We start from the raw sequence: 16182 nt of genomic DNA on the forward strand, positions 1-16182 counted from the left end.
TCTAACTGGGTTTCGTGGGAAACATAGTTTGGACACGTCTTTCCCCCCAAAATCCTCCCAACCCTTGCACCCCACTTCCTGGGAAAGGTTTGGTAAAAATCCTCACCAATTTGCATAGGTGACCACAGACCCAAACCCTTGGATCTGAGAACAATGAAAAAGCATTCAGTTTTCTTACAAGAAGACTTTTAATAGAAATAGAAGTAAATAGAAGTAAAGGAATCACCCTTGTAAAATCAGGATGGTAGATACCTTACAGGGTAATTAGATTCAAAACATAGAGAATCCCTCTAGGCAAAACCTTAAGTTACAAAAAAGACACACAGACAGAAATAGTCATTCTATTCAGCACAATTCTTTTCTCAGTCATTTAAAAAAATCATAATCTAACACATACCTAGCTAGATTACTTACTAAAGTTCTAAGACTCCATTCCTGGTCTATCCCCGGCCAAGAGAGAATATAGACAGACCCACAGACCCTTTGTTTCTCTCCCTCCTCCCAGCTTTTGAAAGTATCTTGTCTCCTAATTGGTCATTTTGGTCAGGTGCCAGCGAGGTTACCTTTAGCTTCTTAACCCTTTAAAGGTGAGACGATTTTTCCTCTGGCCAGGGGGGATTTTAAAGGGGTTTACCCTTCCCTTTATGTTTATGACAACCCCTATTGCAGCCCCCAAGCAATCATGTCAGGGATGGGAGGGAACATAGCTGAAATGTTACTACATGGGGAGCCATAGCCTGCTGGTGTTCTTTAGATCATCTCTGAGGCTGCTCTAAAGCATGTCAGGGCCACAACTGGCATGCAGCTAGCCTGAGAATCAGGAAGCCACAACCGGCAGATACTGGTACATCAGAGAACCTGACCCAATGGAGTTGTGTTAGTGTAAAACTAGGGTAAGTGACTTTTTATTTCTAGGATGTGGCTCTACCTCCTGATCTCTACCACTGTCTGTCAACAAAGGTTTTTTGCAGTGTTGTTGTAGCCTTGCTGGCGCCAGGGTATTAGAGAGAGACAAGGTCAGCGAGGTAATATCTTTTATTGGACCACCTTCTGTTGGTGAGAGAGACAAGCTTTGGAGGTTACACAGAGCTCTTCTTCAGGTCTGGGAAAGGCACTCAGAGTGTCACAGCTAAACACAAGGTGGAACGGATTCTTAAGCATAAGGACTTAACATATGTTGCAAGAGACCATTCAGAGTGAAGTGGGCAGTTAATATCGCTGCAGTCCTAGGACAAAGGAGTATTAGAGGGTTACAAATTGTTAAAATTAGCCGTAATCTGGAGTCTTTATTGAGTCCATGATTTTTACTGTCTAACAAAGTTGTTATTTTAAGCTCCCAGGCTCATCTTTTGAAGGTAATGTGCAGGTTTCCTTTGAGCTTGTCTCTTTCACCAACAGAAGTTGGTCCAATAAAAGATATCACTTCACCCAATTTGTCTCTCTTACAAAGGCTTTGTCCTTTGAGCCCTCCTTATTTCCCTATGAACCTTGGCAAAGAGTTTCAGAAATAAAAGCACTATATAGGCACACAAATAACTGGCCTGATTTCAAGTACTATTCACCCAACAGTTGCCACTGAAACACATTGAAACTCTTTCCTGTTTACTTCCTGTCATATTGCCACTTCACTACCTTTATATTTTATTGCAGGTAAACTGTATCTTGGAGGCTTTTGGACATGCTAAAACAACCCTGAATAATTTGTCCAGCTGTTTTATAAAATATTTTGAGCTGCAGTTCTGTGAGAAGAAAAAAGTATTAACTGGAGGTAAGTATTATTTATATTATGGTTGCATCTAGAGGACTTCCGCGTCTGAGTCCCATTATGCTAGGCATATAGAAAATGATGGTCCCTGACCCAAAATGTTAATTGTCCAAAAGACCAGACATAATAGGCAGATGAGACAAGTGGAATTGTGGTATGAGGCAAAGAAGACAAAATTATAAAAATAGTAGCATTTGTGTAATTATTAGCCAATCAGTAGCGGGAATCATAAGTACAGTATTAAAAAGAAGCTATCTGTTCTATTTAACCACTAGAGGGCAGATAAACACAAGGAAAATTTGTGGAATACCTCCTATATTTCAAAGGAAACTATATTTCTATATATGTTTATGGTTTAAAAAAATAACATGATCTATTTACTTTTCTAATGAAATTAAAAATAAGTAAAGGATCATTAACGTAGATTACAAGCATTGGTAATTAGGGTTATAGTATGTACTTTAATATCTCCTGAACGAATGGTTCTCAATCTTTTGCACTGGTGACCCCTTTCACATAGCAAGCCTCTGAGTGCAACACCCCTTATAAATTTAAACACGCATTTTTATATATTTAACACCATTATAAATGCTGGAGGAAAATCGGGGTTTGGGGTGGCGGCTGACAGAGGCAAAATTCCCTGAAAAGCTTCTGGAGTGGCACAGCTATGTGGCAAAAGCTACAGTCTAGCTTCTGGGTAAATTAGAGTGAATTGTCCTCATGTTTCCAAAATAATCCATTTTTGTAACATTCCAAATTGGTCTGTGCTTTCAGAGAAGTCCCCTAAGTACATTCTCTGAGTATATTTCAGTTCACAGAAATAAGGACAAAAAATCTCAGTTGATTTTCTTCTGGAGAGCTCACTGCACCTTTAGTAAAATTAGACGGTTTATTCTTTTCCCTTCATGATGAAAATATCATGGTGTGTGTAACTAAAAGGATTTTTTCCAGTTGGAATATGATACTTATGAAGTAAATTTAAAACTAAGACGAGTAAAGCAAGGTTTTTCATTTATAAATCACTGCAGGATGATTTGAAGAAAGAAGGTGATTTAAACGTCAACATGGACTAAAACCACATTTTGACTTGATGGTGTAAGATTAAAGCTAAAGGTTGTAGAACCCAGGTTTTAAAAATCCTATATTTCATGTATCTTTAATTGAAGTCAATAGAGCTACTCCATGTATAACTAGCACACACAGACACACACACACAGAGAAACACACACACCTAGATTAACATAACATTATTAAGATTGCAAAGTCAAGCAGTCAGAAGTTAGGAAATGCCAGATTAAGGTTCCCTATGCATTATACAATACAGCCTTTAATTACATGATCTGAGATCAAATATACCAGGCCTTTGTGGCCCCCTGCTTGAGGCCCCAGTGCTCTGCTGCACCCCATGCCAGGCAATAGTTCTCTGAGAGGAAAAGAGCAGCTGGTATTAAATCTCCACACTTGCCTAGAGAGGCATCCCGGGAGCAGCCATTTTGGGAGCCATGGAGATCTGGTCCTCTAGCAGCTAGAAGGCCTAGCGACCAGCACCAGCCAGTCTACACCCAGCAGGCCAAAATAAAAGGAGCTGCCTGCTGCTAGCAAGACAGTTCCTGGCTGTAGGCTGCGGAGTGAAGAAGGATGTTTCCTAGGCCGCAGTCAAAGGAACCAGGCCCGGGCAGGGCCTGTTTGTGGCCACAGTTGAGGGCAGGAGTGCAGGAGAAACTCTGCTGGGTTGATTGAGGAAAGGGAATTAAGCTCAGATGGGTAAGAAACTATTGTGTTATAATTGGTGCTAAAGGGCAAGGAACTTTTTTTTTTTTGAGTTTGTGGTACCCAGGAAGGAGGTTGGACTGTGTGACCCAGTGGAAGGGCTGAGCCACAGAAGACCCGCAGGGCACAGAGGGAGCTGAAGAAAATGGCACCACTGTGCCAGGACACAAGGGGTTGCTCCAAGAAGTGAGTGTAACTCACCAAAATATGGTACCAAAAGCAGGATGCAAGACTGCCTTTCATCAAGAAGGGATCATAATACAAAACAATGCTTACGCCCATCTCAAGCATGAGATCGCCGATATCTTGAATCTTCAGATGAAGCAGCAGCAACAAGTCCAGGAGCATTAGTCTCAGGCTTGGTAGGGAGCCCACTATGACAGTGTCCGGATAGGCCCAGCCATCACAGACACCAAAGGAGAAGAAGTCAGACAGTCCTGCTAATGGGGCAGGTACTGTGGGCAAGAGGGACCTACATGTTGGGTTTGCCCCTGGAGTAACAGAGATAAAAGGAATTATTGGTGGGTGCTGAGTACTGAAGCACCCAGGGGAGGTCTGGATCACAAAGGATGCCTGCTCTCAGATGCCAGAGACTCTGATGGCTGTTAAAGAGACTTAGCCCCAGAGCTAAGAAGAGTGAAGTCCCAAAGGTAATGTGTTTCATGTGTGGGGAGCTAGAGCATGTAAAGAGACATAATCTGGCAAGGATTTTGAAATGGAAATAGAGAGGACCTCACTATGGGGGTACGAGAAATAATGTAACTCGACAAATCTAAGGTATGAAAGTCAAGACCGGGTTCTATCACACGGTTCACTGTCCCCACTGTTTATCAGGGATATGGTGATGTCTCCTTTAGCCACCGGGCAGGAGAGTTTCAGAAGTTTAAAGCACCTGATGCAGGAGTCTTAACCCAACAAACAAACAAAACATTCAGAAGAACCCCAGCACTTGCAGGGAAGAAAGCAAGGACCCTAGTGTGAGGAAACTTGGGGGAAGGTCCCAAAATTCCCAGCATCCCAGGGAACACATGGGGCAAGAAAACTAATGAGATGATGGAGAAGTTATTCAGTTTAGAGATGCAAATGTGGACTTTCCTGGTAAAATTATTCAAGCAAAGGGTGCAAGCCTAGTAACTAACCAACAGGCAGATAGGGCTAGTAACAGATAGTGAGAGAAATTACTTACTTGGACCTAGATGCAAGGGCTGGCTGAAATGCTCAAAAGGGAGCAGGGTCTTCCTCAGGAAAAAGCCAGAGTTAGCACCTGAGAGGTCCATCAGTTAAGGGTGCAGCTCTAACACTTATAAGGGCAGATGATGGCTAAAATACTCCAGGCTTTGGATGACTGCACATCTGAACAAGGTGTCAAAGGCCAGAAACCACCTGACTGGGATGGACCATCACAGTGGTGGCCAATACAAAAGAGCAGAGAATCCTGATTTTAGCAGGGAAGCAGAGCTCAAATCAAAAAGAGGCAAAGCAGCAGCATGACTGGGGATAACTGGTTTAGGAAAGCAAATACAGGTTTAAGGCCAGTAGGAGATATGATAATGTCCAAATACAGATCTTCCCTCCCTCCTTTAGAGGTGAGGGCAGTGCGGCTGGAATAGCTATAGACTCAGAGTCCAAGAAATGCCAGGCAAATGGCTATTAGATAGATAAAGGGAAGAGGGAACTAGTTTACAGGACAAGTTCCCGGGAACTGAAACAGGAGGAGCAAGGGCTTGACCTATTGATGGAAGCCTTTTGGAAAGGGCAGCCAGACAGGTTTAATCAACCAGCCAAGGGAAGAAGTGAAAGACACTGAGAATGGGGATAGTGCAGTGCCACATTGAAACAGCTGCTACACCGGGAATAGAAGAGAGCAAACAAGCTATATGACCAACTGTGAGAGATCCAGGCCAACAGCCAGACTCAAGCACCAGTCCTTCGCCAGTCGTGCAGCTACTTTTGGAACTGGGGCTAAAATCGAAGATGGAAAAGGAAGAAAAGAGGTTGCTAAAGGAGCAACTGCAAAGTCTGCAGGTAGCAAATCAGGCTGAGACCTCCTGGCTCCAAGAAGAGCTGGACAAGGAAGAGCTAAAGGAGAAGCAAGAGAATTTCCAGCAACTACAGATGAGAAGGAAGCTGTTTAGATCGACTGTACAGCCAAGATCAAGGAGATCCAGCAGAGGAAGGATGAAGAGCTGAAATTTCTGCTGTTTTATAAACTGAAACTGCAACAGGATCTACAGACAGCTACATAGAATGTCTCTAAAGTGCAGGGCTAGCTACAAAGTCAGTGAAAGGAACATGAAGTGGCTCTGAAAGACCTCCAGGACCAGATGCGGCACTGGAGACCCAGCAGATCAGTTTGCAAGAGTAGAATATAATGCTCAGCCTGGGGCTTCAGCAGCAACAGAGCGAGAAAGAATTGTTCATGGGAAAATGGGACAACCTCAACACCCAGCTACAAGAATCATTCTGATCCAATAACCAGCTCAACAAATAACCAGTAACAAATTGAGGAACTGAGAGGACAGAGGATGATGATCCAGGAGAGAGCAGGGAGTTGTAATAAGCACACAAGCATGGACATTGAAGTAGAAAGCTTGCTGACAGTTGACCAGGAAGCTTACGTCCCCACAAGGGAGTGGGGTAAGTATTCAAGTACCGCACCATACACCAATACAGAGGCTGTGTCAACCATAGAGGCTGTGGTGATACAGTAATCTCTGTGGCTACCCAAAAATCTCAACAACTAACAGAGTGCAGAAAATTAGAAGACAAGGTCACTGCAGCTGATAAAGTCAAGGAGGAAGTCATGGCATAACTCAACCTTATAGAGGGCCAAAATGCACTATTCTTGTAGGAGCTAGAGAAAATAAGCTCTTCAATGGACTGAGGTTCTGGCTCAAGCCATAAAGTGAGAGCAAGAGTCAGCCCACCCGAGGATGAAGGAGGAGGGCGACAAACAACAGCACTTGCTGTTACAAAAGGAATTGAGGGAACTTGATGAAAAGTTAAGACCAGTGATAAAAGAATCAAATTACTAGAAAGTGAGAAGGCAGCCCTCTGGGTGAATTGAGCTCTGGGGAATGTCAGGCACAAGACAAACAGGCTGAGGCAGTACTCAGATCTCTGGAAAGGAAAGCTGCCAGACCAACAAGGGAAAATGGCATGCCCAAGAAGGAGCCACAGTGCAAGAAGAGGAGCTGATGCTCCCCCCCGAGACCACAGATTTGGAAACATCAACACACAGTTCTAATCAAATGGGAGCTGAAAGGAAGACTAGCCTATAAGCAAAAGTGAACGTTTCAGGGGAGAACAACAAAAATGATTCTCCAACCGGTAACATCACACACAATGTGATGTGGGTCCAAGAGGCTCAGAAATGGGCTTTCATAAACTCTTTAATGAAGGCCATAGGAAAAAAGATGTGATTTGGTAATAATTAGAAATCCTAAGATGGAATTGAATTGGATAAAAAAGGCTTTGTGTCCAAAGGCTGTGCATGTGAGTGTCTCCAGAAGGCCATTCCCAAAAAGGCAGAGAAGCCATCTTGCACAGTGCTGTTGGTTACCGCCAATGCTGTTGGAGGACTAGAATTACAAGACATGCAACTTATTTTGAATGACATACTGAATACTACATGACTTGTAGTATTGTCATATTCACTGATGAGACAAGAAAAATGGTTAAAGGGCTGGCAGACTTCCTTGAGGCAGCCAAACAAGAACTGCCCCCATGCTGGAAGAAATGATCAAAGGAGGTAAATAGGCCAGTAGCCCTATAGAAGATAGTCAATGGGATCACCCTGCTTGAACCCATATAGGCATGGGCAGGTAATGAATTGTACCCAGGGAAGGGCAAAAGTCATGGAAAAAAAGGAAGGGATATTATCCTTGGACAAGACCAACACCCTGGTTCCTTTCTGCAGTGGGAGGCATGTGACAGGGTGTAGCAGGCCTTTGTGGCCTCCTACTGGAGGCCCTGATGCTCTGCTGTACCTCACCTCAGGAGCCAGTTCTCTGAGAAGAAAAGAGCAGCCAGTATTTCATCTGAAGGCTTGCCTAGAGAGGCATCCTGGGAGCCATTGAGATGTGGTCCTCCAGCCACTAGAAGGGCTAACAACCAGCAGCAGCCAATCAAGGCCTAGCAGGGTGAAATAAAAGGAGCTGCCTGCTGCTCGCAAGACAGTTCCAGGCTGGAACCTGTGGAGTGAGGAAGAATGCTGCTTAAGTGTTGCAGTGTATGCACACCTCGTCCCCCTTTTGGGAGTGGATCAGGGTTGTGAGGGCACCATGGTTGCAGTCTACCAGACTGTCCATGCACTCAAGATAGTGTGGCCCAATGGCCAGAGTCCATGTGGCTGCCACCAAAGGGAGGTGGCGGCTGTGGTAGGGGAACACTGGCCCACCCGAATCCACTGGGTCCCAGCTCAGGGCCCTGTCAGTGGCAAGTCCACCCAGTCAGCAGGGATTCTACTGCAACACACTGACTTTACATGGGTGGGAGATACCACTCACTCCGCTTCTGAGGGCCCCTTCCTACTGTGTTTCTTGAAGCTGTAGTCCATATGTTGTTGGGGTCTCTGGGTTCCCTGGCATGGGTAGCTCTCTGGAACTCTGACTTCCACCAATCAACTTTAGGTAGCAGGTCTCCGGTCGAGTCCTTAGGATCTTTGGTTCCTGCAGTCAGGGGCTGTAGCGGCTCTTAGCCTGGAGCCTCCACCAACCATGCTTCCTCCTCAGTGGCCTGCCCAGACTGAGCTGAACTGCTCTCCTTTCTACTAGCACAACAGTTGGAGCATGCCCAGCATGGTATGAGGGGTGGGATTTCCTCCACCCATAGTGTGGGATTAACGCACACCCCATCACACTAGGCCACAGCCAAATCGTAGGGTCTGTTTGTGGCCACAACTGAGGGTAGGGACCCTGCTGAGTTGATTGTGGAAAAAGAATTAAGCCCAGAAGGGTAAAAAAGGGTTTGGACTGTGTGACCTGGCCAGAAGACCAAAGCAGACAAGACCTGTATAGGCTGACTGACAGCCTGCAGGGGCACCTGGAGCTGAAGAAGATGGCAGCACTGCTGCAGGTACCGGGGGGAGAGGACACCCAAAGAAATGAGTGCAACCTACCACATGATCAAGCCATGCTGTTTTTGTCCACAGGACAAATAATGGAGATGCTCACTGATAAGCAGCTACAGTAACTCCAGTGGGGTGGGAGGAGGTATTGTTTCATATTCTCTGTGTATATATAAAGTCTGCTGCAGTTTCCACGGTATGCATCTGATGAAGTGAGCTGTAGCTCACGAAAGCTCATGCTCAAATAAATTGGTTAGTCTCTAAGGTGCCACAAGTACTCCTTTTCTCCTCACTTAAAGTCGTCCCAGTTAACGTTGTTTCGTTGTTACGTTGTTGATCACTTAGGGAAGTTACGCAATGCTCCCTTATAACATTGTTTGGCAGCTGCCTTCTTTGTCCACGGCTTGCAGGAAGAGCAGCCCCTCCTCATGCGGATTAGAACCGGGGGGGGGGGGGAGTGGGGAGCGGCAGCTTTCCACCACCCCCATCAGCTACCCTAAATTCCCTGTAAGGTACCGTGGCTGGGCAACTGCCCATCAGCAGTTCAGGTGGCCCTCCCCCCACTGCCGTGCTGCTCCTGCCCTCTGCCTTCGAGCTGCTCCCTGGAGTTTCCTGCTTGCTGGGGGAGGGCAGGAGAGGGGTGCTGATGTCAGGATGTCCCCCTGCCTCTGCCGCCCGCTCTGTACCCTCTCTTCACAAAGCGGAGGAGGGGGACAGGGCTCCGGGACAGAATGGAGGGAGCTTGCTGGAAGCTGTTGCTTCCTGTCTGAACTGATTGATCTGCCTAAAAGGGCAACATACTTGTAGTGGCGTCACTGTACTTAAAGGGACAATGCACGTCTCTCACTCATGCATGCACCCCCCAGCACTTTGGAAAGTCAGTACCTGTGCAGCCGTGCATATGCTCTCAGGAGGAGGGAGCGGTACGCTCCAGCTGGATAGCGTGGGCTCATCATCATGTTCAGTTTTTGCAGGGAAGTGTTTGCAACTACTGCCCTGCATCTATTGTGTTTCTTCCCTCCTGCCTCAGTCCATGCTGCCTTGTAGAGTGTGAGACTACATTAACAACAGCATATTAACCCTTAAGGGCTCAGGCAAGTGCTAGTTCATCATTCAGCAGCAAGACATTCGCTGGGAAATATTCCACCCTCTGACTCCACCACCTCAACCAAGCTGCATAATCATGCATTGCTGTGTACAATATTAAACTGTTTGTTTAAACTTGTTTAAAACTTATACTGTATATGTATATGTCTTTTGTCTGGCGAAAAAAAATTCCCTGGAACCTAACGCCCCTATTTACATTAATTCTTACGGGGAAATTGGATTCGCTTAACATTGTTTTGCATAAAGTCGCATTTTTCAGGAACATTACAACGTTAAGTGAGGAGTTACTGTATTATATATTTTGTTTTATCCTTATAGTTCAATGTGTGGCCCCATGCCTTAAATGTACTGCACACTATTCAAATCCTGCTCTGAAGACAGAATTATTATTTCCTCATGGACTTTCCTATGGCACTCATCGTTACAATATCTGTGTGCTTCACAAACATTAACAAATTTATTTTCACAACAACCCTATGAGATGAGGTGGTGGTATTATCTCCATTTTGCATATGCAGAATGGACCCACTGAGACATTAAGGTCAAAAGTTTCTACTAATTTTGAGTACTCAGTTTGAGATGCCTGGGGTCTGTTTTTTGTTTTCCCAGAATACACATTCTTAGCTGACTGATCTGGGGCCACACATTGAACCAGCTTTCTCCACCATGAATTACATGCAGCTAAACTTCCAGGCTCTGATTCAGGATTGTTACTTCAATTTTATACCACTTAGTTGATTTCAGTGTTTGGAATAATATGGTGGTGAATCAGGTCCATTAACATATACTAATATGTAACTTACACCTGGTTACACATCACCTCTGACTTTGGCCCAGTGACTCTTACTGAGTCTGAGGGAGTTTAAGATGTCATCATTTACATGCCAAGGTGCCAGAAGACAAGGAATGTAGCAGGAAAAGTGGCTAATACGTTGTTGTTAGTAGCTGTAAGTTGAAATAGGCCATCTTACTGCAGTTTTTTCAGTGAAGTTACACCTGATTTATTCAACTGTGAGAAGAGGATCAGGCCCATTGTATTGATCTGTAGATTAAAACCCACTCAGTGATTTTGTGTATCTCTATGGAAGAGCATTTGCAGCAATATTTACCGTCTCTTGCACTGTTTAAACATGAATGAACAGTGTAAATATCAAAAGCACCAGATTCTCTTGAGATGTGACTTTATAACTGACATTTATGCAAACAGGGACAAATGCAGCTGGTTTGTAAACAAAACTTTAAAAATTAGGTCACGACCGGCAAGATTTTAGGTTGTTTAGGAACCTTATTGAAAGATGTTTTGTTACGAGGTCTGACTCACGTCAAATTATCATAGAAGATGCACACTGAGGTGAAACAAGAACTGAGAATGCTTGACAAAATTACAGCCAATAATTCAATGTGAAGGAAGTGAGTAAGAGCCTCCAAAGTAATACAGTGGTTTGTTATCACAAGTGATTCAACATATGAGAAAGGACCTAAATTTTACATCAAACAATAACATCTCATATTCATTTTGGCGACTTAGTACAGTTGTGCTTTATTCAATAGAAACAGGACTAATTTGCTCATTTCCATGCCCCAAATATTCTGAGAAACAAATGTTAAGGCTGCTTCATGTTCCTTCCCTGAATGTGAATAAAATAAGTATATACATTAGAAATAGGGCTGTCAAACTATTAAAAAATTAATTGTGATTAATCATGAGATTAAAAATGTGATTAATCGCAGTTTTAATCACACTGTTAAACAATAGAATATGATTTATTTAAATATTTTGGGATGTTTTCTACATTTTCAAATATATTTCAATTGCAACATAGAATACAAAGTGTACAGTGTTCACTTTATATTATTATTTTATTACAAATATTTGCACTGTAAAAAAGATAAGATAATATTTTTTCAATTCACCTCATGCAAGTACTGTAGTGCAATCTCTTTATAGTGAAAGTGCAACTTTAAAATTTTGAATTTTTTTACATAAATGCACTCAAAAATAACACAATGTAAAACTTTAGAGCCAACAAGTCCCATCAGTCTTACTTCTTGTTCAGCCAATCGCTCAGGTAAACAAGTTTGTTTACATTTAAGGAAGGTAATGTTGCCTTCTGCTTATTTACAATGTCACCTGAACGTGAGAACAGGTGTTCGCATGGCACTGTTGTAACTGATGTTGCAAGGTATTTACGTGCCAAATATGCTAAACATTTGTATGCCCCTTCATGCTTCGACCGCTATTCCACAGGACATGCTTCCATGCGGATGATGCTCATTAAAAAAAACTGTGCCTTAATTAAATTTGTGACTGAACTCCTTGGGGGAGAATTGTATGTCTCCTGCTCTGTGGTTTTACCCACATTCTGCCACATATTTTGTGTTATGGCAGTCTTGGATGATGACCCAGGACATGTTGTTCAATTTAAGAACACTTTCACTGCAGATATGAAAAAACACAAAGAAGCTACCTGTGACAGGTTCCCCCCCTTCGGGGTGCCACCTAGGACTTGAGGTATCACTGAGCCTGCTTGACCCACCAGCCTAGGATCCCTGTCACCCTGTAATGCTGCGACAAACTGCAGACGCTCCCAGTCTCACATTTTCACCAGCACACAGGTAGGGACTCATCCAGCTGCAGAAACACACAGACACTGAAATCAGCTAAGGAATTACCCAATACTGGAGTGCATACCTGCCTCTAGAAGGTAAACCCAAAATTGTGCTGTCTTGCACTGCACAGAGAACTGTACAGCGTAAGCTCATGAAATTTGCCCTCTCCCTCAATGTGGAGAGGGATATATACAGCTTTCTAACCCAAGTTATGATTTCTACATGCACTGGTTTTAGACAAAACAGAACAAGTTTATTAACTACAAAGATAGATTTTAAGTGATTATAAGGGATAGCAAACGGATCAAAGCAGATTACCTAGCAAATAAAACAAAAACTCAATCTAAGCTTAATATACTAATTAAATTGGATATGAACAGCAAATTTTCACCCTAAATGTTGTTCTAGGCAGTTTGCAGAGAGTCTTGAAGGCAAGCTGCACTTGTTTGCGGCTTAAATCTCTAGATATTCCATTCACAGGCTAGACAACCCTCTAGCCTGGGGTCAGCCCTTCCCCCTAGTTCAGTCCTTTTGTTTCTCAGGTGTTTCCAGGAGTCCTCTTTCTTGGGCAGGGAGTCAGTGAAGAACGAACCATGATGGTTTCACTGCCCTGCCTTAAATAGTTTTTGCATATGGCGGGAATCCTTTGTCTCGCAGGTTGATTCCCCACCCCGAGTCAGTGGAAAAACACTAGTAGTATCATGGAGTCCAGTACCAGGTGACTTGGTCACATGTCCCTGCAGTCATAACTCAGAGGCTGTTTGAGGCAGGTGGGTGATTAGCATCTTCTGAAGCCTATTGTTCTCCCAAATCGCTCTTCCCAGCTAGCCATTTAGACTGATTGCATTCTGTCTAGTGGGCGTTCCCCAAGTGTAAACACATTTGTAATAGATGCATAGACAATATTCCTAACTTCAGATACAAAAATGATATATGCATACAAGTAGGGTAATCATATTCAGTAAATCTTAACCTTTCCAATGATATCTCACGTGCCTTATCTTGCACAAAATACATCATAATTTTGCCATACTCATAATAATATTACTATGAAGAATATGGGGCATAATGCTAGATGTTAGATTTCTAAAGATAACTACAGCACTCAACCCAAGGTTTAAGAATCTGCAGTGCCTTCCAAAATCTGAGAGCGATGAAGTGTGGAACATGCTGTCAGCAGTCTTAAAAGAGCAGCACACTGATACAGGCTCTAAAGTTTTACATTGTTTTGTTTTTGAGTGCAGTTATGCAACCAAGAAAAATCTACATTTGGAAGTTTCACTTGCACGATAAAGAGATTGTATGAGGTAAACTGAAAAATACTATTTATTTTATCTTTTTTACAGTGCAAATATTTATAATAAAAATAATCATATAAAATGAGCAATGTATACTTTGTATTCTGCATTGTAATTGAAATCAATATATTTGAAAATGTAGAAAAACATCCAAACATATTTATAATAAATTTCAGTTGGTATTCTATTATTGTTAAAACGGCCATTAATCCCAATTAATTTTTAATAGAGTTAATGTGTTTTGAGTTAATTGCTTGAGTTAACTGCTATTAACTGACAGCCCTAATTAGAAAGGACATTTTTCACCCTAAAAATGTGCCTTAGTGCACAGCTGAAAAATGGAGACTGATAGTCCTCATAAGTCAGGGTCTTAAAAAATAACAAAATCCTGTAGTTGGTTTAAAGATTCAGGATTCCTATTTCTTCTCTTCTCTTCTCTTCTCTTCTCTGTAGGGTCTTATACCTCCTTCATCACAATAGTATCTGAAGGTCTTCCTGTAGTACATTAAGTAATATCACTAACATCTGCCACACATGGTTATTCTTTCTTTCATCTTCTCCCCAAGGTAGGAATGGTGTATGCAATTGAGTGTTTGTGTTTGGTAGGGTTATTTATCTTTTTTTATATACATACTGCTATGAATTTATATTAGAGAAGGCAGGGCAAAGAAACACACCGTGATTTTGGAGCAGAAAGTGGTGAGCTTTCTGGTTGTTCTTAGTTTCTGAGGAAATTCAAGGACCATCACAAATCTCACCATCTTCTGATTGAAAAGCAAGGTGCATTTCTTTGATCTTGCCTTCTGTAATACAATCACATAGTGTGTACATAATAAATAACCCTACCAAACCCAAACATCAACAGCTTCCAGCAAGCCTCTGAAAGAGCTCCATCTGCTTACAGATGAGGTTTACCCTTATAGAAGAAAGTTCTGTTTTCCCTGAGAAGCAGAGTTGTCGGTCACATTCTACATAGAATCATAGAAATTTAGGACTGAAAGAGACCTTGATAGGTCATCTAGTCCATCCCCCAATGCTGAGGCAGGACCAAGTATACCTAGAGCATCCCTGAGAAGTGACTGTCTAACCTGTCCTTAAAAACCTCCAATGATGGGGATTCCACAACCTTGCTTGGTAACCTATTCTGGTACTTAAATTTTTCTAACTTTAAGGGTAATTTCCTAATAGCTAACCTAAATCTCTCTTGCTGCAGATTAAGCCAATTACTTCTTGTCCTATTTTAAGTGCACATAGAGAACAATTGATAACCATCCTCTTTCTAACAGCCCTTAACATATTTGAAAACTAGTATTGGGTCACCCCTTGGTCTTCTTTTCTCAAGATTAAACATGCCCAGTGTTTTTTACCTTTCTTTTTAGGTAAGGTTTTCTAAACTTCCTATCATTTTTGTTGTACTTTTCTGGACTCTCTCCAACTCATCCATATCTTTCTTAAAAGTGTAGCTACCAAAACTGGAGACAATACTCCAGCTGATGCCTCATCAGTACTGAGTAGAGGGGAACAATAGTATTTTTCGTACCTGCATCACATTGCTGGTTCATATTCAATTTGTAATCCACTATAACCCCCAGATCCCTTTCACTAGTACTATTGCTTAGTCAGTGATTCCCCAACTTGTAATTGTTTGTTTGATTTTTTTTCCTTCCTAATGTAGAGCTTTGAACTTGCCTTTATTGAATTTTGTCTCACAGACTTTAAGGTCAGAAGGGACCACCATGATCATCCAGTCTGACCTCCTGCATATTGCAGGCCACAGAACCTCACCCACCCACTCCTGTAACAGTCCCATAACCTCTGGCTGATTTACTGAAGTCCTCAAATCATGATATAAAGACATCACATAACAGATATTCCACCATTTATACTAGTTTAAAGCTGAAAGTGACCCGTGCTCTAGGCTGCAGAAATCTTGTTGAATTCAGACCAATTCTACAATTTGTTAAGGTCATTTTGAATTCCAATCCTGTCCTCCAAAGTGCTTGCAACCTGTCCAAGTTTGGTGTCATCCACAGATTTTATAAGGATACTCTTCAATCCATTATCCAAGCTATTAATGAAAGTATTGAATAATATCAGACCCATGACAGACCCCTGCAGAACCCTACAATATACATGTTCCCTGTTTGATAGCAAACCCTAGATAGCTACCCTTTGAGTTCAGTTTTTCAACCAGTTGTTCCGCCCACCTTATAGTTCATTTCAACTAAACCACATTTCCATACTTTGCTTATGAAAAAAGCATGTGGGACAACATAAAAAAGCCTTACCAAAAACAAAATATATCACATCTACTGCTTCCTCTCTATCCACTAGGCCAGTAATCCTGTCAAAGAAGGAAATTCGGTTCATTCAGCATGATTTGTCCTTGACAAACCCATGCTGGCTATAATTCCAAGCTTTAGGTGATCTTTTAGATATGCTGGGTCCAAGTCATTGAGTGCCTTGAAGATAAGGACCAAGAGTTTGAACTTGACTCAATAGAAAATCAGTATAGAAAGCAGAGGACAGGCTTGATGCACTTGTGGTAGCCCATGTTGTTGAAG

At 42.5% G+C, this 16182-nt stretch overlaps 1 protein-coding gene across 1 annotated transcript in view; it reads left to right on the forward strand.

Annotated features, from left to right (window-relative positions):
* MYO16 (myosin XVI) overlaps nucleotides 1–16182 on the forward strand; it is a 474546-nt gene that overhangs the window by 231419 nt on the left and 226945 nt on the right. The window contains exon 14 of the mRNA XM_077807065.1: nucleotides 1651–1768. Coding sequence (XP_077663191.1) covers nucleotides 1651–1768 — 118 coding nt within the window. The remainder of the gene's footprint in view (nucleotides 1–1650; nucleotides 1769–16182) is intronic.

The sequence above is a fragment of the Eretmochelys imbricata genome, chromosome 1 (assembly GCF_965152235.1).
Source record: "Eretmochelys imbricata isolate rEreImb1 chromosome 1, rEreImb1.hap1, whole genome shotgun sequence".
In the NCBI taxonomy this organism is placed as follows: Eukaryota; Metazoa; Chordata; order Testudines; family Cheloniidae; genus Eretmochelys; species Eretmochelys imbricata.